Here is a 25,548-nt window from a genome sequence, read left to right as displayed (position 1 = left end):
GCATGATGGCAGGGTAATGGCACAATTTTCCCTCCGCTCTTCCCTTGACGCCACTGACTCGGTGAGGCGAGCTCTTTCTCGGTCTGTGGCTTTACGCCGCCATGCTTGGCTGCGCGACAGTCATTTCCTGGACAATGTTCGGGATGCTCGTAGAGATCTGCCGATCATTGGCGTGGACCTGTTTGACAGCCACACAGATTCAGCGGTCTCCCGCCTCATGTCTGGACTACCATGACTTTTGCGGCACAACTTTCTCCATTAAAGGGTTTTTTGCTCTATATCTGCAATATTGCCTTGTTGATTTAGTTTCGAAGGTGTCCTGGGTGCTTTGCCTTGTACCCGGATGGTGTAGGCGGTTGTTCCGCCATCTCAGTCTTTGTTCAGTACAGCCAGACAGCTGGTTCTGTCTTCCTTTCAGTCCTCTGAATGTGAACTTTGCCCAAGAGGAATCCCCTTGCAGGGGTTGACACTTACCCTATGTGGAGTATTTATAGGCTATTGGATAGCTGCCTTAGCCTTGGTACGCTCCTATGGAGCTTTTCTCCACAAATCTTGCTATGGGCCTCTTTTTCTGCTGTTCTGCGATCCTCACGTTAGCATCGCTCTATTGCTCTTTCGGTGCAGTTGACTCTAGTTGTCGGTGGTACTTCTAAGCCTCGGTATGGGTTCCTTACCGTATGGCTTCTGCCTCGCCTGCATTTACGGGGGCGTTTTTCAGCATTGTTGTGATCCTCTTGCCCTTGATGGCCGCTCTTCTTTTGCCAGCCCCTATCCCTAGGGCCCTTGTTCTGTTCAGTTCAGGCGCAGTTCTCACCACTGACGCCCTGTCCTCGTTTTGCGTTGGGATACCACCACTGTGTGGCACGCTTCTTAGTGTTGGCACAACCTGAAGTAGCTATTATGGGGTGTTTGCGTTGTTTATTCCACTTATGTGGTGCTGGTTCTTCCCTCCCCTCTAAGGGTTGGGTAGGAGTTCCTCGTACTTCAGCCCTTTTTGGGCTTGTCTTTGAATGTGGCGGTTACGTCATGTCCCTCTCCACTGTACATTGCCTTGTACCCTCGTTTTCTGGGCACTTTCCCATGAAAGGTTTTTACACATTCCCTGCTGCTTCCACAAAGTTGCTTCCCACACTTCTGCTTGGGTTCCTACTGTATCACTCTCAAGGGGACTGTCCTCTTTCGGATACTCGCTTCTTGGGTCCCTGGACCATTCGGTTGGTCCTGGCTGTTTCCACTATCGTGTCTGGCTCCATCTCCTCATCTGTCTTGCGGCGGACCGTTGCTCCTCCCGGGCATGGGCCTGGACATTGTCCTGTCCAGTTCTGCTTCCACATGGCTGTTGGTACTTTTCGCTTACTCTAGTCTTTTATTGTGTTACGCTTCATTTTTGAGCGTATTTCTTCTTCTTCTTACTCTATATTTGCTCTGTGTTCTCACACAGAAGAATCGTGCATGCAACGTTCCTTCATGCGGTGTCCGTGGTCCTTGACCCGGTCTGCTCATACTACGAGCTCTAATGTGGGTGTCCAGCTTGCTTGGTGCCCGTTTTTGCCGGTTGCCTTCTTGCTATTGCATCTCTCGTGTGGTTCTAGCGTCCACACTGGATGCTTCTGTAACTTCCAGTCTTCTACTTGAATACTGTTCTTACTGTAGTCCTGTTTTGGGTGCTTCTGCTGATTGCCGTCAGCCCTTTCACATGTCTTGTGACAGTCTGACTATGTAATGGCGTGTCTTCTGTTTCTACTATGCCCTGCATTTTCTGACCGTGGATTGGCATCCTGCCAATGCTGTCCCACCTATTTTGGCTGGTGCAGGCTTCAACAGTCCCTTTTTTCCACTGTTGTGCCTACTGGAGCGGTATGCGCTGCCTCGGTCATACCAGTTGCCATATCTCTGGGTTTTAGTTACGGTCGGCATGCCGGATCCTATGGATCCATCAGTCCTAGTTTCCATTCCATTTGTTTGTGAAGTCATGAACTTTCCTTTTCACACCGACATATCTAGTATATGTTTTCTTTCTCACACCCGGTATACATACGGGGTTTTCATGCTGTTATTGGACGGCTTGTGGTGCCTTGCCTCCCACTGTTTTTTGCTTTTTTCTGAGCTTCATGGTCTGGTGTGGCTATGCTGGCTTGCGGTCCCCACTTGTTGACGGCTACGTTCCCTCTGGAACTTGATGGGGTTCTGTTGCAGACAAACCTCCTCTATGGGTATAGCTTTGGTATCTTTTGTAAGTTAAGGAATCTGCTGCTAGACGTCTCTATCAGATGAACGAGTTACTTACCTTCGGTAATGATGTATCTGGTAGAGACATAGTCTATCCGTAGATTCTTTAACGCCCACCCGTCCTCTCCGTTCTGCAAGGGCCTTTTTAGGTTGGGCTTTCTAAACTCGTCCCCCTCCGGGTGGCTTGACCCTTATGCAGGGTGACATTTTCACTTCACTCCGTCACAGGATGCTTCATTCTGTTTTCGTTGCCCTATTCCGCCTGTTCTCGTAATTGGGCACCATGCTCATGTGTCATGTATCCTTTCCAACCCTACGCCCTGGGTTGTACATAAGGAATCTATTCATGTTTTTTCCCACCCACCGCTCTCTCCTTCTCTTTCGCCTTGGGGTCTCTTACCGCCCCTGCTTTCCATTGGTTTGAAGTCTAATGGCTCTGCCACATTATAGATCTCTTATTGGGGATACCATGTCTCTTTCTGTTGACGTCTTGTGGTCAAATGTCCTAGCTCCTGTGTTCCGGACTTGTCGTCCTTCACAGTTATACATTATGGTTGCGGACTTTCTGTCTGCCATGATGTTGTTTAAATCTTCTTCCTCCGAGAGTGGTTGGCCTCCACTTTTGCGGGGTTGCTTCTCAGAGCGGTGCTCCGCTCTTTTCCTTTACTAGTTTTTAATATACAGTGCTGTTTTTCACCATTCAATGCCTTTCCCTTTTTTCATTATTTTTGCATACTGTTCCCATATTCTAACAGTTTTTTTGGTGGTGGCTCTGCGTTGTGGCGCGGAAAAGTTTATCTGCCGAAAACTGATGTCAGCCCGCCGGGAGGGGCATATATGGCTCCGTTGACGTTGTGTCTGTGGACGACGTCAGGGCGGAGCCGTGCGGCGCCGCCCCCAGTGCGCAGATGTGCTGCTGCAGAAAGTTTTCGGATCCAGTCTGATGCCTGGGGATATTCTAAGTTAAGGAATCTGGGACTAGACTATGTCTCTACCAGATGCACCGAAGGTAAGTAACTCGTTCATCAGTGCTATAGCGAATTGCCTGAATCTCATCAAGTAATAAAGCCAAAGACGTTTCACTAGATTCCACAACTTTAGATTTGGCAGGAGTAGGAGAAATATTTTGTTTCCTTTTATTATGTTGAGCTTGTACATTTTTGTTCTTCATCTCTCCTAAAATAAACTTTAGCAGCCAAATATACTCAATATGTAGGAAGGAGTTAATAATGAATAGGAAATCTCTCAATAGAGGCTAAAACTGAATGTGGGAGTAACTAGGCAGAAGCCTCACCCTTACATGAATATTAATCCCCAGCCCCCCGCACCCTTCCCCCCCCCCTGACTGGATGCTGGGCTGTACTTTGGTGAAAAGTTTGATAGAGAACCAGGATGGGAGAAGAACAGCTTCCGACACTCCGCAAAGCAGGAAAATCACCTCAGCGGTCAATACACCCGTTAGAACAGTGCTGCCAGTATTTTTAACAAGATTCTGGAATGTAATCATCCAGAAATCGTCAATTAAGGGCTACTGCGATGAGGAGCTCACCGGGGGGCAGCCATCTTGATTCACGCACTCGCGCATCTCCTGACAACCTACTTCTAACAGAGCTCCTAAACGTGCTAAGATGTCATGCATGGATCAAACTTGGCGCTATGTAAAACACGGGAAACAACGTGCTCATTTACATCTGCTCAGGACACCACAAACATTTCATTGTGTCCTCTCTCTCCTACAGCACTACTATTTCTAGTTGGAACGTAGCGTCCTACCTGCTACATTACTCGGACATTTTTTTTTATTGTTGAATGAAAAATTCTGCCAGGTCCTGGAGGCGATGGAACACTTGGGGCTGGGCTCTCTTTTACAGGGCACCACAGGGACACTGCTCTTGGCTGCATTATTTCACTGCAAGCATTTGCAATGCAATAGGTCTCGCATTCACGAGGATTTGAGCTATTGGCATTGTAAATTACAATGCCTTTTAATTATGTGTTTGAAAACCTACAAGCTGTGTGCAAGCACGCACGTTCTACTTTTAGTCCTTGCTCACGAAAAGCAAAGATGGCAATAACCGTGACTTTTACTGCCAGCCTTATGTATGTAAGCAACAACTAGAAGTACAAACTGCGTGTTTTATGCACCGCTTGCAGGTTTTCAAAACCTATAAATAAAAGGCATTATTTACAGTCACAATTGCTTAAACTCTAGCAAATGTGAGACCTATTGCATTGCAAATGCTTGTTATAGATTTCGAAATCTGCTCACAGTAAAGGACTCCACATGAACATGACATAGTCCTTCGTTTCAGGGTGGCAGTTTGATTTGGGTGTATCTTAAAGATTGTAAATGTGAAAAGGCTAGGGGTTATAATTTTGCTGTTTCCCTTCTCTTGGTGGATTGCCAGTGCAACCTGTTGATGCCACAGAGAAGAGCTGAATAATTGTGCGTCCTGAGACTTCATGCTGCCATCTGTTGACTCTATTGACTGTGTACTTTGTGTTTGTATATTACTGAATGTAATCGCTAGAATTTCAATAGCACCCATGAGTAAGTTCTTCAATCAACACATCTAGCCCAAATGTTGCCTCTACCTTCCCATATGTGTCACAGGAGGAGAATATGTACTGGGCACACTGTACCAACGTTGGCTAAAGGTACCAGTAAAGGCCATAGTGTGATCCTTGTCACATAATGGCATTTCAAGATTTTTCCTGCAAGGTCAGTTGGATCCTGTCACATGTTTTAAACAACTTTTTCACAATTCAGATCAAACTCAAATCATTTGGGAAATAAACAAAATCCTTTTCAATCATATTTGTAAAACAAACACTTTGCATAGACAGGATGAGGGAATGAAAGTTACAAATTGAAAGCATCCAGTGTTGTGACTCCCCAAATTCTCAAAGCGGTCTTCCTTGATAGAGAGCAACTACATTTTTTGCTCTCTGGTCCGAATTTGCAAGATTACCCCCAGTAATATCTTTTGTTTAGTAGCTCCCTTTTTGAGTACTTTTGAGTTTTGTGGTGATCAGGCTGTGGCAGGGCTTCTCATTGCTGGTACGCTGCACTGCTGAAAACGAAGGTGCTGCACCATGAGCGTGCACTTTTAACTTGGATTTTATAACTGCGGTGATATTGTGTTTTTAAACCAACCACCTTTGCTGCTGTAACCTACCTGCCTTAGGAGGCATTACTGCGCTGGGATACCTGGTCTCAATTTCCTCCTTCCCCGCCCCGGTCCGACACGGTGAATAGCACCGTTGCGCGGAGGGCGAGGAAGGGTAGAGACAGGCACTTCCAGTCGGCTGGGGGGACAGGACGGTTAGCAGTATAGTCGACAGCCCAGGACTCAGCTGGGAGGGATTTAAGGCTAATGCTTCCGCGGACGCGCGCAGCGGGCGCGCCAAAGGCAAGCCCGTCTGCGGCTGGACGGGGACAGGGCCCACTACCCCATGCCAAGATAGGAGGTATGTACAATATGATAGAGCGGAACTGCTGGCCTTGTGCCCCCCCATGGGCAGGAGATTTAAACATAGTATGGTGGCTACCCAAAACCGTGGCTGCTTACATTGTTCATTTAGTTTAGCCTCAATCCATGCCAGGAAGGCAGGGGAAGTTAATCTGTCCGGGGGTTTACTGAATTGTAGATCTCTCAGCAAACACAAAGTCGAAATATTAGATCTGCTGTTAGATCAAGAACTGGATCTGCTGTTTTTAACGGAAACGTGGCTGGGTGATAATACCGACCCGGATATTATAGAGGCACTCCCCCCAGGGTATACTATAGCGAGATTGGATAGAGCGGTCGGTAGAGGAGGGGGGGATCGCGGTGATTCACAGGTCTTCTATTGACAGTGTGATTGAACCTTCGTCTATATCTGATTGTGAGGCAGGGGCTTTTTTGTTAAAACTAAGCCCTAACCTGACAGTGAAAGGGCTGTTGATTTATAGACCTCCGGGTCCCTCTACTGATGAATCTATCGGAGAGCATGGCCCATTTAGCACTAAGGCATGACAAGCTTTTGGTTCTGGGTGATCTGAATTTACATTTAGAGGACCTTTTGAATAAGGAAGCACTACATCTTTGCCATGATCTTCAGTCATTTCAGCTACAGCTAAAATCACTCGCCCCTACCCATCAGCACGGACACCTACTTGACCTGGTGTTCGCTAATTGGGAGGATGTAGTAGTCTCTAAGCCGCTCCCAGTCCCTTGGTCAGATCATTTTCTGGTACCGGTGGTGATTAGACTACCGCAAAGTGACAACCGATGGGCAGGGATTGGTACCCACTCATTTAGGAAGTTGAAAACTTTAGATCAGGAGAGGTTTAATAAGGAGCTGACAGAGGGTGGCCCTCCAGGTGAACTGGATAGTGACACTGCATGTCTGAATTTGGAGAGGCGCATTATTAAGGCGTTTGATAAGGTGGCGCCGCTTCTCCTAAATAAGGATTGGGTCAGGAAACGCAAAACTGCTCCTTGGTTCACCCTGACGTTGCAGTCCGTAAAAACGGAATGTAAACGCTTGGAGAGGAAATGGAGTAAGGGCTTTCATAATCAGGATAAATTGGTGCATAGGACTCACCAACGGAAATACCAAAAACTGTTGAGACAGTCTAAAGCCACTTACTATAAAACTAAAATTGACTTGGCCGAGAATGCTACCAAGGAGTTATTTAAAATATATAAGGAAATTTCATCATTGGCCGAGACGGCCACTCCCAGCAGAGGTGATACAGAGGAGTGTTATTGTATCGCTACCTACTTCTTTGAGAAGGTGGAGGTGATATATTCATCCTTCTCAGGGACGGTAAGAGGCGGGGCAGACTTTGAAGAATAGAGGACAGAGTCTAAAGTAGACTCTTCGTTTAGCTTGCATACGCTGCCAGAAAACTGGAAACGCGCAATCGTTCTTCCAGTTAGGAAGAAGCCTAACATAAGCCTAGACAAGCTTGACAATCTTAGGCCAATTTCGCTTCTGCCTTTTTTGGCAAAAGTGGTGGAGAAGTTGGTGAATGGCCAACTGATGACACGTGGAAAATTCTAGCCTCCTCCACTCGTCACAGTCTGGGTTTCGGGCAGGTTATTCAACGGAAACTGCCCTTCTAAGGGCCACAGAAACCATTAGGCAGGGGGCAGATGCGGAACACACCATGGCTCTAATAATGTTAGATCTGAGCGCAGCCTTTGACACTGTAGCACATTACACCTTGCTGCAGTGTCTAAACAAAGGTGGTGTCTCGGGATCTGCTTTAAAATGGCTAAAGTCCTTTCTGACAGGACGCAGCTTTCAGGTCAGGCTGGGTGCGCACCACTCCAGAGATTTTGAATTGCAGCAGGGGGTGCCTCAGGGCTCTGCCCTGAGCCACACGCTGTTTAATTCATATATGGCCCCGCTCGCAGAGATAGTGCATGGCTTTGGAGTTGGGGTCGTCTCTTATGCGGACGACACCCAGCTGTTGATCTCCCTGTCACAGGCCCCGGAACTCGCTGCATCTAACTTCAGGGCTTGCATGCAGGAGCTTGCTTTATGGATGAACAAGAACTGCCTTAAACTGAATGGCACCAAAACCGAGGTTCTAGTGGTGGGGGGCAGTAGCATAAGCTGGTCTGCGGAGTGGTGGCCCTCGAGTTTGGATCCAACCCCGTACCATGTAACGAGGCGAAAAACCTGGGGGTGTGGGTTGACCCAGCCCTCTCCTATGAAGGACATATTAGAAGGGTAACTGACAAGTGATTTGGAGTGCTGAAGTCCCTGCGCAAAACTTTGGATCTTCTTCCGTTAGAGGCACGTAAGACTATGGTTCATGCGCTCATAACTTCATGCCTCGACTATGCCAATATTCTCTATCGTGGTGCTACGGAAAAGAGTCTCGGTCGACTACAGGTGCTGCAGAATGCCGCTGCGCGGTTGGTTCTTAATCAGGCTAGGAAGGCAGCTTCAAAAAAAGCCCTCACTGCATTGCACTGGCTATACCCGTGAGGCAAAGGGTGATGTTCAAGACTCTATGCACCTGCCATCGCATCCTCAATAACGCTAGCCCATCCTATCTGAGTGACCTGGTCATCAGTTATGTGCCACAAAGGTCTTGAGATCTATTGGCACCGGACTTGTGGTAATTCCCAAGGTCAAGCAGGCTAGGATGGGGGGCCGCTCTTTTAGGTTCCGGGGCGCTCAGTACTGGAATAAGCTTCCTCAAAAACTCAGGCTGGAAAGCTCTGAGATCAAGTTCAGAAAGATGCTGAAAACTCACCTATTCTCCTGCAGCATGTAATGGCTTTGAGGAGTTCTGCCCCTCTTCATCTCACCCAGCGCGGGGACACGCCGAGATGGCGTAACCATTGCGCTTTATAAATGCCTTATATTATTATTATTATTATTATTATATTATTCCTGATTTGTAATGTATTGTGTGCTGAGCCGATTAGTTAGGAGACTGGCCTCTCAATGTGTCTTTTTTTACGTGTCCGACCTTTATAAAGTAATCACTTCCGATCATTTCAAGGCTGTGAAATACCAAACCAAACTCATGTTGTGACATTAGTTTGTATTTAAAAAAGTATTTCTCGTCAGGTAATTGCGTGCACTTGTACTCTAAATCACTATTAACAATGTCATGTTGTATGTTAGAGTGACCGTATGAATATTGTGTGTAGTTTTGTTATTTGATTTTATACTATTAATTATTCACTACTTGGGTATCCTGATGTTTTTATATAATAAGGTCATGTGTTTATAATGAGATATACAATTTATTTCAAGTGTTGTGTGTGTTGACCCATGTATATAATGTGTTATTAATCATAGTTGCGCAGGGCGTTTGTTTATACATCATTGCGTTTCCCTGCCCTGAGAACTGTATATTTAATCAGGGGGTTCCTATTTGTTTACATTGACTTAGTAAAGGCCATTTAAGCCCCATGCTCTCCAAATCCTTTATTGCTCTCCCACCCATTAGCCCCTTCCTGGCTACAGCGCACTCTGGCTTTGACTGCTGTCCACTGCTCCCACACCCGATGGCACCCCAACCCCTCACTGTTTCGTTCTATAAATAAATAAATACAATATTGCCAGGATTCTAAAGGAAGTGGGTTGTGCCAGTGTTCATGAGAAAATGCATTTATTGCAATTTCAGGTCAGTTAAAGTAATGAAAACAAAACCTTTGTTCCGCTGTGCAGCCTGCGCTTTGCCACAAGCTCTGACAGTAAGCTATGTGTGCCGGTGTGTATGCTGCACAAATAGCGCTTAGTTAAGAAACGAGAGCCTATGTGCTATAAGTTTGAAGTTTGAAGTTTATTACTTTAGCACAGTTACTTAAAACCATTGCTACAAGAGACAACATTAACACATTTATCCTATTAAAAAGACAAAGCTAAAAAACAGCTCTCCGGACTTAATGACAATTACACATGTAAAGGAAACAGTCTTATAGTTGCCAAAATAAACATATTACTGCGCTAGACCTAAAATAAAAGATACATTATGACAGACGATACTAAACCAGGGCACAGAAAAAGTCTGTGATGAGATTTTGAGGGGGAGGGGGTGGGAACACAGGGTCCAAAGAAGGTAAAAAAAGATTGTCCAAAAGTCTCACAAATTTTTCAGACCTTGCAAGTACTTGAATGTCTGTGGACGTGAAGCACAGGGTCGATGCCTCCCAGCATGTCCTGATGCCCCATTTTAAATACAAAGGTTTTAAGAGAGACCTTCTAGGGGCAGCCAGGGCGGGGCAGCAGCACAAGAGATGCAGCCATGATTCAGAGTGGTAATTGCACAGTCTACAAGCCCCCCTCACTTGTTGGGGCCCATCTGTTAAAAGCCGTCAAACGCAGGCCTAGAAGTCGCATAAACATTATGTTCTTCCGTGCCGCTGCATTTAAATTTTCCTGGAGATAAGATTGCGGTTTCCCAGGGAGGTACGAGGTGTTCAAGGGAAGCAAAATGGTGGATGTTTTTACAGCCTGAAGGTCCATACAATGGGAGATTAGTTTAACCTGCTTATTGATAAGTTTTTTCCAGACTGAGTATGGAATGGTGTCTGAAAGGAGAGATAAGTTGTCAATCTCTAGCACTGTTATGGCCTTTGTAATCTGAGTGTTCCAGAGGTTACCAGGACTAGAAAGAGTTTCTTTTAGCAGGGATTTTAAGGTATTCTCTCCAGCTTTTAATGTCCTTATAAAATATTTCAGAATGTCTGCCTCACAGTAGATTGATTGTATTGGAAAGCCCAGCTCCAAGCGTAGTCTTGCACGCTGGATGAAACTTGGGAGATGGAAGATTTTTTTAAAGGTGGAAATTTGAGCGAGGTCAAGGCTGACAGAGCATGCGCTGGGGAAAGCCTGATGCCCGTAAGTTAGGGCAGGAAGTAGAGTGGCTTTGTTCACCTTCAGAATGGATTCTGCAGAGGGGCTGCTCAGGGACAGGTTCAATCGTATCAGGGAGTATGTAATTGCTCCTGCTCTTTTTTTCAAAGCGGATAGATGAGCAGCTGGTCTAGACGTCTCGTTGAACCAGACTCCCAGGTAATTCTATTTTGAGGTTCTGTTAATCCTGGCAGGCCCAATGTTCCACTTTAAACTTTTCTTATTCTTGCATCCGCCGAATATCAATACCTTGGTCTTTCCCTGGTTGATTTTAAGGGCGTTAACGGTATTGTATGTGTGGAGCATGCTTAAGGCTCTTTGAAGACCCGATTTTGCTTGGTCCATTATTACAATGTCATCAGCGTATTGTAATATGTGCAGAGTCCTTTTTGCAGGGCCCATTTCTGGCGGAAGAAGATTACTATTCTCCAGGAATGTTCCAAGGTCAGCTGTATACAGGTTGAACAAGAGAGGGGCAAGAATGCAGCCGTGCTTTAGCCCGTCTTCAATAGCGATTTTTGAAGAGACTGTCTGTGCTATAAGTGGTGATTAATGCTCATTTTAAATATTTTCCCATGTTCTGGCCAAATCTGGCATCGCAAGTTGATGGCTTGCAGGAGCTTACTTGTGTTGCGACTGAGGCACGTGGCCCTGTATTTGCCTCTCTAAAGAAGTCCTGGTTGCTGGTGTGCTTCAGATCATATGGCTTTTTTACACTCCGGGCGTGCATTAAAATATAGCTTTCCCCCATGCCTTGCAGTATCATATTTGAACTTCAAGTAATATGGGTTATAGTCCCTTAAGCCCATTATCGACCCCAGAAAGATTAAACCCTAAGTCAAATAAGAGAAATGTGAACAGACACCTCCGGCTAAAAATAGGTATATGCAAGGCTGTGTCGTTAAACTCTCTCGGAGCAAGCCTGCTGCTTAGGAGGAGCAGTAATTGGTGCATAATGCTGAATTGAATTGAATTGAATAGTGCATACTGGAAAAGTCATGCTTCACTGTACTGTATACAACAAGCGTTTCTGTTACCCTCTCATTTTATCGACCAGGGACAAATAAAAAGGCTGATTGTTCCAACCAGACACCTGACACAATTCTATATCTTTAGCAGGTTATTTAACCTACCCTGCTATCCTACTATATCTTTAGTGTTAAAATTCACGCCAAGTTGCTCATCTTTTAAATGAGAACTTTTTATAGGGCACTTTTATTTGTGAAGTGTCTGTGTTTTATCCTGCCACAGTATAGCATTTACATGGTGTTGGATTTATATAATTACTGTTATTGACTGAACTCCAAGGGCTGAGCCCTAGGTGCCAGAAATGTATCCTGATACCTTCAGGTTACACACAGACCTAGTACTTTAAATTACGCAATGATCGCAAAAGCAGGAACAATATTTCTCCTGGGCACTTACCAGCTTATTCATTTTGTGTTCGTCACTTTTACTCATAACATTGTTGCCAACAGGAATAAAAATAAGGGCGGAGGCTTCTTGCCTTCACCTATCCTCTCACCACTGAACAGTCACAGAACTCTCCTGTTAACTGCGCCTAGGATGGAGAACAGCGTTGTCTGTCAGAAGACAGCACCTGAGTTGGCTGCCATGTTGGGAGAGAAGGACAGTGCTGCAGGTTTCCTAAAATGTGCCAACATGCAACTTATTTTATTTAGGTTTTAAACTGAAATTGTCACTCATTGTTTCTTTTGTGCTCCAAAAGCACACCGTGGGGCAGACTGAGGTTAAGATGAAATAAATGTTACCACAGTTGTTTACCTCTCAAAGACCAGTGTACCATTCATGTCACAACTGGCGTACAATGCAGTGATCGTCCACAATATATACTCTGGTTTCATCAGCTACAACTTGCCTCCTCATGACTGTCCAAACTTATTCATATGTTGTTTCAATTGCTTCATTATGTATTTTTTTAGTTTGATATTTAATTTGTGTTAATTCTTTATTGCTGATGGTTACGTCATTGTCACTAAACACACGCAGTTTGACCCCATAATAGGTATGCATCAATTCCAGGTTTAATAATGAATGTTTTAACCAATTAATTAAACTACGGCTAAATAGCCACTCCCCAGAACACATGACTAAAAGACTATACCATTGACAATGCCAATACATCTTGGATTTCCAAGACCGATTGGATTTGCCAATGCTTGTTTGGGTTTTAGACATGGGGAGATTGCACAATTTCCCCACAATCATGAAATATAGATCCGACACCGAGGCTCCAACCTGGCTCCCCAGTTCTAAAGTTAGCAGGTCGCGGTTATCGTTGTGACGTTTGGCTAAAGTAGAGCAACGTCACAGCACTTTTTCTCTTTATGTTAAGCCATGTGGGTCATGTCTAAAAAAACATTGACAAAGCCAATAGATCTTGCATAGTCTAAACCTATTGGCTTTGCCAATGCTTGTTGACATTGCAAGTATTCTTTGCGCACAGTGGTGCTCACTCCTTAATGCTTGTATTGCCATAGTGGTGAAAATTCATCTCAGATTGTATGAAGGCAGCATTTGCACAATAGGCCTAGAGTAATAGTGGATATTATTTATGTATTGCGGGTGGTAACAAATATTGGTTTATTCATAACATTTGCACTACAGCTGTTTGAGGCTGCAGCCGGTATGTTTGGAGTATGTAACATGTGGAAGAGGTGTGGTGCAGCGGCCAGGGTGCCTGACTCCGGACTATGGGGTTCACAGTTTGATCCCCGGTGCCGGCGGCAGGTTAGCCCAGCACCATGTGACTATGGTCAATAGCTTGCATAATCTTCCCGAGGGCCCCCAGCGCCGGGACACCACTTCAGAGGTAGCTGTGCGCTTTACAAATACTGGTATTTCATTTCATTTCATGCCTGTGTTCATCGATTCATGCACTCCTCTTTTAACCAATCCTTGCCCTTCCACTCCCTTTAATTACAAATGCAGCATCACACCCTCAATCGTCTATTCCGTGTACTCGACCATTCATCCGTCCGTGCACTCGCTCATGAAGTATTCAATGCACTATCACTCGTTCATCCATCAATTGGCCAGTTCTGTCATTCATCCACTAGCCCATCCTCGAACGAGACAAACATCAGTCGCTGAAGAAGACATTTTTCACCTCTAAAATAGCCCGACCTGTTGACGTAGCGTACTTGTTCTTGTTACTGCATTTACTTAAATGTAGAGTTGATGTGATACAGTGTGTGATGTGTCCAGCAATGTCTTTTGTGCATGTCATGAGCAACTTCTTGGTGGTTTGAAGCTTGTATTGAAACCTCAATGTAAATTAAGCTATGATTACGCACATTACGCCCTGCACTCATTTTCACTATCACTCAGTCATCTTTCTCTCTCACACAACACTGAAACCTCTCCACCCCAACAGAACCACCTCACTACACCAGTATTTGTTTTGAGGTCGAGCCTGAGCCATCGCGCATGCGCTGCTCTGCGAGGCTTCTTGTGATTACTCCGTGTGGGTCTGACTCCTCCCACACATAGGATTGGCTTTTGCGTGTGTCTTTCAATAATGAAAGCACGTAAATGGCTGAAGGCTAGTGCATTTCCCACCTCTTTTTTTTAATGTTCACTCACACAGCGTTTTGCTCTCTGAAGCGAGCAGCGGCACGCAGGATGGCAGGTGCGTTCAGTCAGGTTACTAATTGTGTCATATACGATATGGTGCTTCTTGTTGAACAACAGTACTTGCGGCTTGAGCTGCTATCCGAGCTGGGTAAGGCACAGGGCCTGGTGAATCAAGCTGCGCGGGCTGAGCAATCCGTGATTACCCTGGGGTTGTTCTTCCAGCTCTGCCTGACCACATGTTGACGTGCAGCCCAGACCTGTTCCTTTTAAACATTGCATTTTGCACGCCGGTGATAGACCAATCTGTGGGGCAGCTTCCACCCTGAAAAGAATGGAGTTATTTGCCTACTAGATCTTTAAGTTGGGCTTCTTTTTAACCTTTGTGCCCATCGGCGCTCTACAATGGGACGGTGTGCTGTAGGTGACATCCGAAAGAGGCACAGGAAAATCACAAAAATCGGGAAGCGTAGGCAGTTTTAAAACATGTGCCCTCTGATGTTTATTGGCTTTTTCTAACAGAAAGGATCCACCGATAAAGGTGCCTTAATCATTGAAAACAACTTGCTGTGCAGATTACGTAAGTGCACAGTGCTTGCTTTGACCACCATTAATGTCTGATGAGAGTTAATGACTTTAGTGCTCGACTGAGGCACACCAGGCGGTACCCGCAAGCCTCACCCAGCTCTAGCCGGGTCACTTCCGTGGGGGCCTGGGGCACCCGCTTTGCGGCGGCCGATTACGGATGCGCGCTTGACTCCGGTAATAGTCTGAAGGCGCTTGATGAGGGGGCTTTATGTGAGGCGGCTTTGGTTATGGAGCAGCGGGTCATGCGTGGCAGCTCTACTGAGGTATCTCCTGGCGTTCAGGCAAAGAATACCTGCCCTCCTTCTGTCTATATAAGACTGCACAGATTTCTAGCTAATTGCCGTATCCTGCTCTCGCTCCAGCCGTACCCCCGCTACAATGCTGTCTCCTTGCTGCTCGATGTTCCTTGCTGCTGCTGCGACTCCCAAAGAAAACCCCATACATTCGCTTTTTTGTGAATCCACTGCTCTAAATGCAACTTGAGTAGTCCCAGTTTCCAGCACCATCCTGCGCCCCCCGATCTATTCCCTGGAAACCATGGGCAGGACTTCAGGCTGACATAATTTCCAGCTGAGCAATATCTTGCCTAAGGGTCAATCCAGAGCTTCAAATCATCATAGGGCGCTGGCTTGGAGTTTAAACGTTTCCTCAAGAACTGAGTGAGGTCAAGAAACTTCAAAAGCATTCACTAAGAGCCCGTTTTCCAACTCTGTAAGACTGCACAGATGTGGCAAAAGCCTCAACCCAATGTCAAGAAACTGGTCGTCTGAAGAGTGATAGTGTGAAGGAGATTAATGCTATATCCTTATGTTACTGAAGAACTACCTTTAGAAGACTGTCGCAGCTGTCAATGGTCCCACTCTTCTGCATCATGAGTACACAGCAAAATATAAACAAGCATTTGCAATGCAATAGGTCTCGCATTTACGTGAGTTTGAACTATTGGCATTGTAAATGTTAATGCCTTTTATTTTTGTTTTGGGTTTTAAAACATAAATAAAAGGCATTGTCATTTACAATGCCAACATCTTAAACTCGCGTAAATGCGAGACCCCCTGGGTTTTGTTGCATCAAAGGGGCACTTTATTATAATATTTCTATACGATTGATACCCTAATTGTGTATGTGTTTCCCTAGTAACTGCATACGTATTATGTAGATATGTTTAATTGAAACATTAAAAATACTGTAAATGGTTATCGTTATTTCCAAATGAACCTCTGTGAATTATTTCCTTCTCTTGTTTTTTTTTTCTTAGATGTATAATGAACTAATTCAGGCACTTCATGAAGCTGGCAAAGACGGCTCGGTTCTGACTGTTCTAACAGGTACTAATATTATGGGACATTTATGGCTGTTTTTCCAGTTTCCTAGGATGTAGGGGTTTATCTTTGTCATCTTTGCAAAAAGGAGAATTCTACTCTAGCTATGGTAAACATTAGCTCATACCGTAAGTGACTCTGGGATTTCTTATTTTTTCCAGACGCTTCTATTGAGATGGCACTGGCTAGTGTATTGGAGTGCTTTGTTAAAAAATGAATAAATAAAAAAGCACCTTCATTTCCATCCCTAACGTTGTTTTGAACGTGGTCTATCACTGTTTTATCAGCACCGTTATAATGCTTACTAGATTGTACAGTATAGCTACTAGATGAGCGAAGAAAAGGATAATTTCTACATTTTCCAAGGATATTATCTGTATTAATCATGATAGTTATACATTAGGTACACATTGCCACATATACTGTTTTCCATTTTCGTCATGTAATATTTATCTAGCTTTCGATGTCTCACTTTTGAGACCGCTTTAGCCTTTTCATCAATCTATTGTTTTTCAACAAGCAAATCATACTCCATATCAATAAATAAAGGGGCTTTTAGTGAGCAGGCTTCATCTATTGGTCTGTTAAACTGTCTATTTCATATTGCTTCCTCCCACCGCTTCATATAGCATGAGGCAGAGAGTCGGCCCACATTATCCATTTGTACCCTTCATTGTAAGTGGCTTCTTAAATAAATAAAAACTATGCACATTGTTTACATCCGCCTATGAATAGTTTATTTCTCTTCAACGACAAAGCTGGTCCAATATGCCCTTTTACATATATTTATTTTTGTCTTTAACATTTTCTGTTTTGCCTGCACTTCAGGTTCACCGTTAGATAGGGATTTATTTTACATCTAATTTTTAAGTGTAGCTGCTTGCGATTTGTGTGCGTTTTTAGGTCTTTAGTTATCCTTGTCTCCTTCAAAAATGGTAATAATATTTGCATGGCCCAAGTGGAAGGCAACAAGCATCGCTAGTAAAATAGCCACATCGGTTAATGTTGTTTAAATGTACATTTGTATTACAAGTGTATAGTGGTCACATTTAGGTGGCAGCATGTTTTTCACTTCACTTTTGTGATATTAAAAATAAACATTGCACCAGCTTGCAAACGTCATTCTCTTTGGCTTTGCCAGTGCTTGTTCTGATCATAGTTTATTAGAAAATTATTTGTATCAAAACATAACCAAGAATCTATAGTAATATTTAATTTTATTTCCACAACATTCAAGATGTCAAATCTGACCAATAACCAGTCCCTAACATAAATAAAAGCTTCATTCTTGAATATTTATCATCTATTGAGTTCCTTCTCGTTTATTTCATACACCTCTAAGGGTCTAAAAGGTTGCTCATCTATGACACATCGTCCAAGTTCTCCTAGACCGCGAAGAAATTAGAAGTAGAGTTTAAACTGTACCTGAATGTGTACTTGAATGTGGGAAATCCAGAAATTATCTGCTTTCAAGCTGTTTACGTAATTGCTACCACAGTCAGTTTTTGAGTACTGGATATACATTTAGGATTTTAGGAGACCCTGCGAGCAATGCGCAAGGGTAATCGCAGCAGTTCCTTAAGGGACCTTTCTTAGAAGATCTGACCTACTCTAAAAGATTCAAAACTAGAGCAAATTGTGGTATTTTGTGGTAAACTCTCTGAATAGATGTTGGACCTGGCATTTTTTGGCATGGTTTCCCCTGACGTTTTGCTTTCTGACCTCCTTTTTTGACATTGTTTTTGCTGACTTTCGGGCTCTGAGCAATTTACCACTGCTGACCAGTGCTAAAGTGCATGTGCTCTTATCTAAATTGTGGTGACAAGTTGTTTATCTATGATTGGTATATTTGGTTCACTTATAATTCCTTAGTAAAGTGGTATACCATATACCCAGAGCCTGTAAACTTATACTAGGAGCCTGCAGCACTGATTATGCCACCCACAGAAGTAGCCTTTCAAATCTGACTCAAGCGTGCCACTGAAGAACCTATGGGCACAGTTTACTGCCACCTCGACTTGGCATTTCCAACCACTTGCCAAGCCTTAAACTCCCTTTTTAATACATATCAGTCACACCTAGGTAGCCCTACGGATCGAGTGTTGTGTAAGTAAAAGGTACGAGATGTACCTTTTTGTTTTACATTTCCTGGTAGTGACAACCACTCAAGTTCGTTTTCACTACTGTGAGGACTGCTCCTATAATAGGTTAATATTGGAAATTCCTTAAATACCCTTTGTAAGTGTAATTCCTGATTGCAGAGGAGTAGCTGCCTTACGGTTTTATATAATTGGATTGGTAATGACAAATCCTCCTTAGTGGTAAAGTTGCAAGTGCACTTTTTATTGTAATTTTAACGGAAACAAAAGCTGATTTGATTGATCTCTTAAGCATTTTTTACTTTATGCACTATGCACTTTGTTTACCTACTGTAGGTAGTGCCCAAGTATTCCCGAACCACTGTACACTGCTAGACATCATGGTTGGCATAGCGGACCCTCCTAAAATTCATCTTAGATTCTTTCCGAGGTTTTTGCCTTACTGGATACTGTTTAGCAGGGAGGTACCCTAATGTGCTCTAGTATAAACAGATGCAACATGCTTGTAACTATTTTCAAATTATTTGCTGCAATTAATCGTGTATTTGTCAATATGGAATTGCTTATTGTGCATATGTATTTTGTGTTCTGTTTTGTACACCAACCTCTTGCCAGCCTTAGACACCGTCTGCCACCGCACCCTATGCACACGCCTCCACGACGCAGGGATCCGCGACAAAGCCCTGGACTGGATCATCTCCTTCCTCATCGACAGAACCCAGAGGGTCGGCCTCCCCCCATTCCAATCTGAAGCCACCAAGCTCTCCTGCGGCGTGCCCCAAGGATCATCCCTCAGCCCAACCCTCTTCAACGTCTACCTGGCACCGCTCGCCAACATCGTCCGCTCACACAACCTCAACATCATCTCCTATGCCAGCGACACACAGCTGATCCTCTCACTCACTAAGGACACCGCCACCGCCAAAACCAACTTCCACGAAGGAATGAAGGCAGTGGCCGACTGGATGAATAACAGTTGTCTGAAACTCAACTCCGACAAAACAGAGGTCCTCATCCTCCGCCACACCCCCTCTGCCTGGGATGACTCCTGGTGGCCGGCTGCTCTGGGAACCGCACCGAAGTCCACCGACAACACACACACAACCTGTGGTTCATCCTGGACTCATCGCTCTCAATGACCCAGCAAGCCAACGCAGTCTCCTCCTCCTGCTTCAACACCCTTTGCCTGCTTCGCAAGATCTACAGATGGATCCCCACCGAAACCAGAAGAACGGTCACCCAGGCCCTCATCAGCAGCAGACTGGACTACGGCAACACCCTCTACGCAGGAACCACGGCCAAACTCCAGAAAAGACTACAACGCATACAGAGTGCATCTGCACGCCTCCTCCTCGACATTCCCCGCCACTCACATCACAGCCCACCGGAGAAATCTGCACTGGCTCCCAGTCACCAAGAGGATGCTCTTCACGCTCCTCACCCACGCTCACAAAGCACTCCACAACACCGGCCCAGCATACCTCAACAAACGACACACCTTCTACACCCCGAACCGCCAAGTTCGCTCCGCTGACCTCACCACCGTTCCACACATCTACAGGACAACCACTGGCGGCAGATCTTTGTCCTACCTCGCCACCAAGACGTGGAACAACCTCCCCACCCATCTGCGACAGACCCCAGGACCTGCTGAACTCCAGGAGACTTCTCAAGAACTACAAATGTTTGATTGATTGATGCTTTGATGTTAATTTTGCTCTTGAGAGGTATCTCAATGAACTGTGTATTTCTTTTATCTGTTTTGTATTTTATTGAGATGTTTGCCATCATGTATGTTTGGTGGTTCTTCTAACCGAAAAAAAGTTTATTGATAATGGTAAAGTTGGGGTTGGGAATGTGAACATTTCTCTGCTCTTAGCTCTCTTGTTTGTTTCCAATGCATGTCTGGGTTGGGGGTGACCGCTACACTGTGCAGTTCCTCTAGACAGTCACAAGTACAGGACACTCCGCTACATCTGGATCTATCTGCATACCGATGGGTCTTCCTGGGCAAGAGGAGCGGACACATGCACCTGGATAGGTAGTGGCCTGGCCTTTGACAAAATACTGATTTGACACACACACACACACACACACACACAGACAGACACAGAGCTGGGCTGAAAGGAGAGTTGTGCACAACAAATCTTTGCTTTCTGGTCACTTCCACTTCAAGAACACATTTGGGTATAAGTGTTGGGTCTATGACCCACCTCTGACCAGTCCACTTTGGAGTCCTAAGTGAATTTTGCCAAGAAGATACGCTGTGCTACAGGAGAAACTGCTACTTTGCTACCTGCTCTGCTGTGTTGGCCTGCTGCCTTTAACCTGGGTGGTGAGAAGGACCTGTTCCCTATAACATTTTGCAACCTTATAACTCAAAGGGCTTGTTGGCTTGCCCCCTGTTCAGGAAATCTCAGGGCCATTACAGATTTCATTCACGCAAACAAATGCTTCTAGGCTCTGCTAATCTAGTTGCCCTCCACAAGTCCTGGGCCTTAGAGTGTCGGCAGCCACTTTTGGGCATCCACTTGCATCAGCATGGTACACCCATCAAGTACCACCATGTCGGCCTGCTCAGGCACAGACAATCATGTTTGTCGACTTCGCTGCAGCCCGAAGGCGGAGCAACACAACCCGGCGCACTCTGCACTCATCAAGGAAGGAAGGATGTCTGACCTCTGTGACTCCAAACACCACATTGAATCCAGCATGAGGAGACTCCAGCAACCCTGGTCCTGACCCTGAGGCCGACTGCACTGCTGCAATCACTGGAGAAAGTTACTGTGCGCTCCAGGACTTACGGCTCTGCTGCCCACTAGCGTTGTTGCTGGCGGACCCGAACTGAGCGAGTAGATCAGTCTTTTATAAACTTGACATTGCATTCTAACTGTAATGGCTTTGAAAGCATTGCTTCGTGCTGACCCGGGGAGAACGTTTGTTTCCAAACCACCACATTGACCCCAGTGTAACCATAAAGGACCTACTGAAAGCGCAAGGGCTCTTTCAGCGTTGTATATTCTTGAAGCATGTGTAACTTGAAAGGCTTTAATTGAATTCTCATTATTTTTATCTTGTTTTAAAGAGTGAAAGATACTACTTTTATACCTCATTGTGGAGTCTTTTTGTGGTATTTTCACTGTTACTGTATCTACATATGCACAACTGCTTTAGTCATTGTCTCTCATGTTAAGCCTGACTGCTCTGTGCCAAGCTACCAGAGGGTGAGCACGGGCTGATTTAAGTGTGTGACTGACTTACCCTGTCTAGAATTGCAGCCACTACTTGGACAGGGTGCATACATGTGCCAACTAGAGACCCGATTTCTAACACTGGTGATCGGCGATGAGGATAGGACTTGTGTTGTGCACTATTTGACAGCAATTTGGTGTACACTACTTTCCACATAGAGATCAAAACCAAATTCTTTTTTTTCCGATTGGCGATTTTATTGTGTGTGAAATCTCTCAAAAATCATGTCTTAATATATATAATTATTGGTGTATCTGTTCCTCTGCATCACTCTTTATTCCTAAAGTGTATTCCTTACCCGGATGCAGTAGGATTATTAGTTCAAACCCCATTTTGTGGAATATATTCATTCTGGAGAGCCAGCAGCTCCATCTGCAGTAACAGAGTTTGATCTGAAAGCTTAAGAAACCTACACCGCGAATCGACAGCAAAAAGAGTACATTTTAATGAGGAGTATTCTAGCACTCTACCCCATATAGCTGCCCATATCCCAAGTGTCGCAAGCCATGCTTTGTGTTTCACCATGCTCTTGCGCCAGTGAAGGGTCCATTTTGGCCTACGCTTTCTCCACTGTGTCTTGGATAATTTCTTAACTGTAATCTGGGATGGACTCATTACACCGTCATTGGACTCCACTATCTGATCTACTGTACTGCCATTCTTCCTTGGACTGCTAATGTGCAAGTTCTTTACCTAATTGGCAGCCCTGTATTGTTACTGAAATTGTTGGTTAGAAATCAAACCTTGTGCATGCTGAGTCTGAGTGTGTCCCACGCAAGCTTTTGAGTCCCTGTCTTAGTGCAACCCGTTGCTCACTTCACTGGCAGGCACTTGTTCTGTAGGTTGGATATATAGGTGCGTTCAGTGTATCCTAAGTCACCTTCTCATTCCAGGTCTCAATTAAGAGAAATTATGGAACTGAACACACTGTACACCACACATTTACTAGTGTGGACTACCATTCTCAAACTGTTGGGTGCGTGCGCAAAAGAGAGTGTGGGAATTGTGACATGTTGAGGTTCCTGGACCTATTGTCTTCATGAAGCAGTTGCAAGTGTGCTCAGTAAGGTATGCCCCGAGTTTCACAGGAGTAGGGAGAACTGAGACACGTATAATGCGTAAATGGCCTACACTGTGCAGAACTTGCCAGAGGTACCTGGAAAACAAATGTTTTGTGGCTTTTAGATGAAGTCCACCTGGGAAGTATATAAGGTATTGTGCTTCCTGTTCTTCAGTGGGAATTAGTTTAACTTCCTATGCTCTGTTTCTTGCCCATCTTTGTACTCTTACCCTGTGCAGAAATCATCCCTTGCTTGGTCATTGTAACGTGCTACTGTGCAGGAGCAGAGAGGAGACCAGCTTTGCAAATGTGTTTGCTGCTGTTACACTGTACCGTAGGCACTTGGTGCTGTTCCACATTGGTGAGCAAACTGCAGAGATCTTCTGTATTGCAGTGCTTGTTCATGGGGGCTTGTACTGAATGAACTCACCAAGAGTATAACTGTCTTCACTGTATTTACTTCTGAGCTGACGCAGGGTTGTGCATTCTTGAGGGGTCAGGACTACATCACCACAGAGTGTTCACTGATGCATCCCTAAGGTACAGGAGAGATGTTGCTTAAGTGTAGGTGAATCAGGCTTTCTACCATGCAAAGGGCAAAGAACAGTCAGTTGAATCTGGTAAAGTCTTCAAAAAGGGAATGACTGAAGCGTCCATATCTGTGTTATGTAAAGACAGAAGAGAGCAAAACGAGCTTGAAAGGGTGAGTGCATGTAAAACGATTAGGTAAGGATGTGATCCAGTACAGTCCCTAGCTGATTGCCAGATGCGCTTCACTGTGAAGGGGAATTAATATTTGTATACATTCGATACTGCAACTGGATGTGTGGGAAGTAGAATTGCATCGCTCCGTGCAGGAGGTTGGTGCCCTGAAGGGTTTGCAGTATGTGGTATTAATGACACCAGGAGTGAATTCCATTTCTTTAGTTTTTTGGGGTGTGGGGGGAGCAACGTGCAGGTTCTTTATTGTTATCCTTGCTTACTCCATTTATGGTTGCATTCCATTCAATCATTTCCTACTTCTTTCTCCCTTTTCTCTCTCTCGCTCTGTCAAGGTACGAGTACCTGTTCCCTTCACCCGCAATCACAAATTATGACCTGTAAGTGTGTCCCAGTACGCATAGGGAGCTTAGCAGTGGGAGCTAGTCGTTTATTTGAGACACACCTTAATTAGCAACCCCTTACACAGACGTGCTGCACCACCAGCACACATTCAATACAAGCCCATTCCGACTGTGTGTGTGTGTGTCTTCGTATATTTTAAAGCAGTGCAAGTACATATGGCTACTCCTGAAATATAGGGCCAGTAACTTCCAATTACTGTGTTGGGGCAGCAGTTTGTTTTATTTTTTTATGTGAAGTGTGTATGATTGTGCACACGATACCTGCTTTTTAGGTCTCGCTGGAATAGCATCCGAAGGATGCGTCCAGCTGGAGATGTATAGCTGCCCGTCTCGGGGGAATTAGGGACAAGAGGGTGTTACGAGCTTTTCATGCACGTGCACATCCCCGGCTCCGATTTCTTGAAGTTGGCACACATGCGCGCGCATATACACACACAGACAGACAGACACTCGCTCACACTCCTCCCACCCCCCCACAGTCATCGGCCTCTTTTAAACACACACACATACACACACGCATACACACAGACTCCAAGACACATACGCACACGCACGCTCACACACATACAGAGCCCCCTGCCGCAGCTCTTAGTTCAAATGGCGCCTTCCTTGGAGTCCCTCCCGGACTCAAGATAGCCAGAGAATGCCCCCGAGAGCCACCAGGGCGAAGCCCCACTCACCGGCTTCCTTGGTGCGGCGGCTCTCTTCTCATCGGCAGCTGCAGGGCTCGTCTATGCCGGTTACCACGGGCTCTCCCTCACTCGTGGAAGGCGCCGGCAGCAGGACTCTTCCTCCCTCCTTCTCAGGGCAAGTGCACCGGGGCGCAGGGTAGGCTCCTGCCTGCTCCGGTGCTCAAAACAGCCGCGGCTCTTCCGTGGGAGGCGGGGTAGGCTCCCGCCCTCCTACTTCTGGTTTCCGGTTGTCCCGCCCGGCCTGCCTGACTTCCTGGGTGCAGGCCGGCGGCGATGTTTGGTTTGTCCCGGGCTGCGGCGGTGATGCGGGGGGACACAGGAGGGGTAGGCTCCCTCCAGAATTTAATTATAAAGCGAGGTGACACTCCCTACAAGTGGAAATACGCCGCAATTTGGGGCAAATGCCGGGTGGGCACCGGCTTGGAGCACCACACGCTTCAACGGCAAACACAGCGCTCTAAAGCGCTAAGGAGGCAAATCCCGCGGCCAATGCCGGGTGGGCACCGGCCTCCTGCAACAAAGCGCTCCCAGGCGCTTCAGGGAAATGAAGCGCTCCCAAGCGCTAGGCAGGTGAATACAGCGCTCCCAAGCGCTATAAAACTTGTCGCTTCAGAGCCCCCACATCCTAAAAATCTCACCACACACTGGAAGGGAGCAGGCTCTGGGGTCATCGGTCTAAAGCACTTTTCTAGTAAAAACATTATTCCACACAAACTGTCATCCAGAGACCCAGTACCCCTGATACACTCCTACAGCACTCTCACCACAGTGAGACTCGTGTGAAACCAATGACGTGTCAGAGGGAGAATGACACCAAAGGATAAAAGGCAGAGGCTGCCCAGCAGAAATGTGAACTTATAATCTGCAGAGAAACACACACACACACACACACATACACACATGCATACATACATACACACACACACACATACGCACACATACATACATACAAACACAAACAAACGCAAACACATAAACACACACGCACACACACATACATATATGCACACGCACGCATGCACACAAAGTCACTGAAAAAAAGGACAAATTAACACTAGGTGTCAATTACATTAAACAATGTTCCATGTGTAGCGCTTAACACAAAAACGAATGAATAGCCCCTGACAACTATCCAACACTGCCAGCTCTTTCCTGTATACCCGACCATATTGTATAATGCTATTAAAACAGAGACTTTTTAGGTCGATCCTGAGC

At 45.4% G+C, this 25,548-nt stretch overlaps 1 protein-coding gene across 2 annotated transcripts in view; it reads left to right on the top strand.

Annotated features, from left to right (window-relative positions):
* Positions 1 to 25,548, top strand: part of LOC144829176 (enoyl-CoA delta isomerase 2-like) — a 530,023-nt gene that overhangs the window by 193,599 nt on the left and 310,876 nt on the right. For both annotated transcript variants that reach the window (XM_078688045.1, XM_078688046.1), the window contains exon 5: positions 16,043 to 16,112. In XM_078688045.1, coding sequence (XP_078544171.1) covers positions 16,043 to 16,112 — 70 coding nt within the window. The remainder of the gene's footprint in view (positions 1 to 16,042; positions 16,113 to 25,548) is intronic.

The sequence above is a fragment of the Lissotriton helveticus genome, chromosome 4_1 (assembly GCF_964261635.1).
Source record: "Lissotriton helveticus chromosome 4_1, aLisHel1.1, whole genome shotgun sequence".
Taxonomy (NCBI): Eukaryota; Metazoa; Chordata; class Amphibia; order Caudata; family Salamandridae; genus Lissotriton; species Lissotriton helveticus.
Note: the sequence above shows the minus strand (reverse complement) of the source record. Positions and strands in the feature narration are given on the sequence as shown.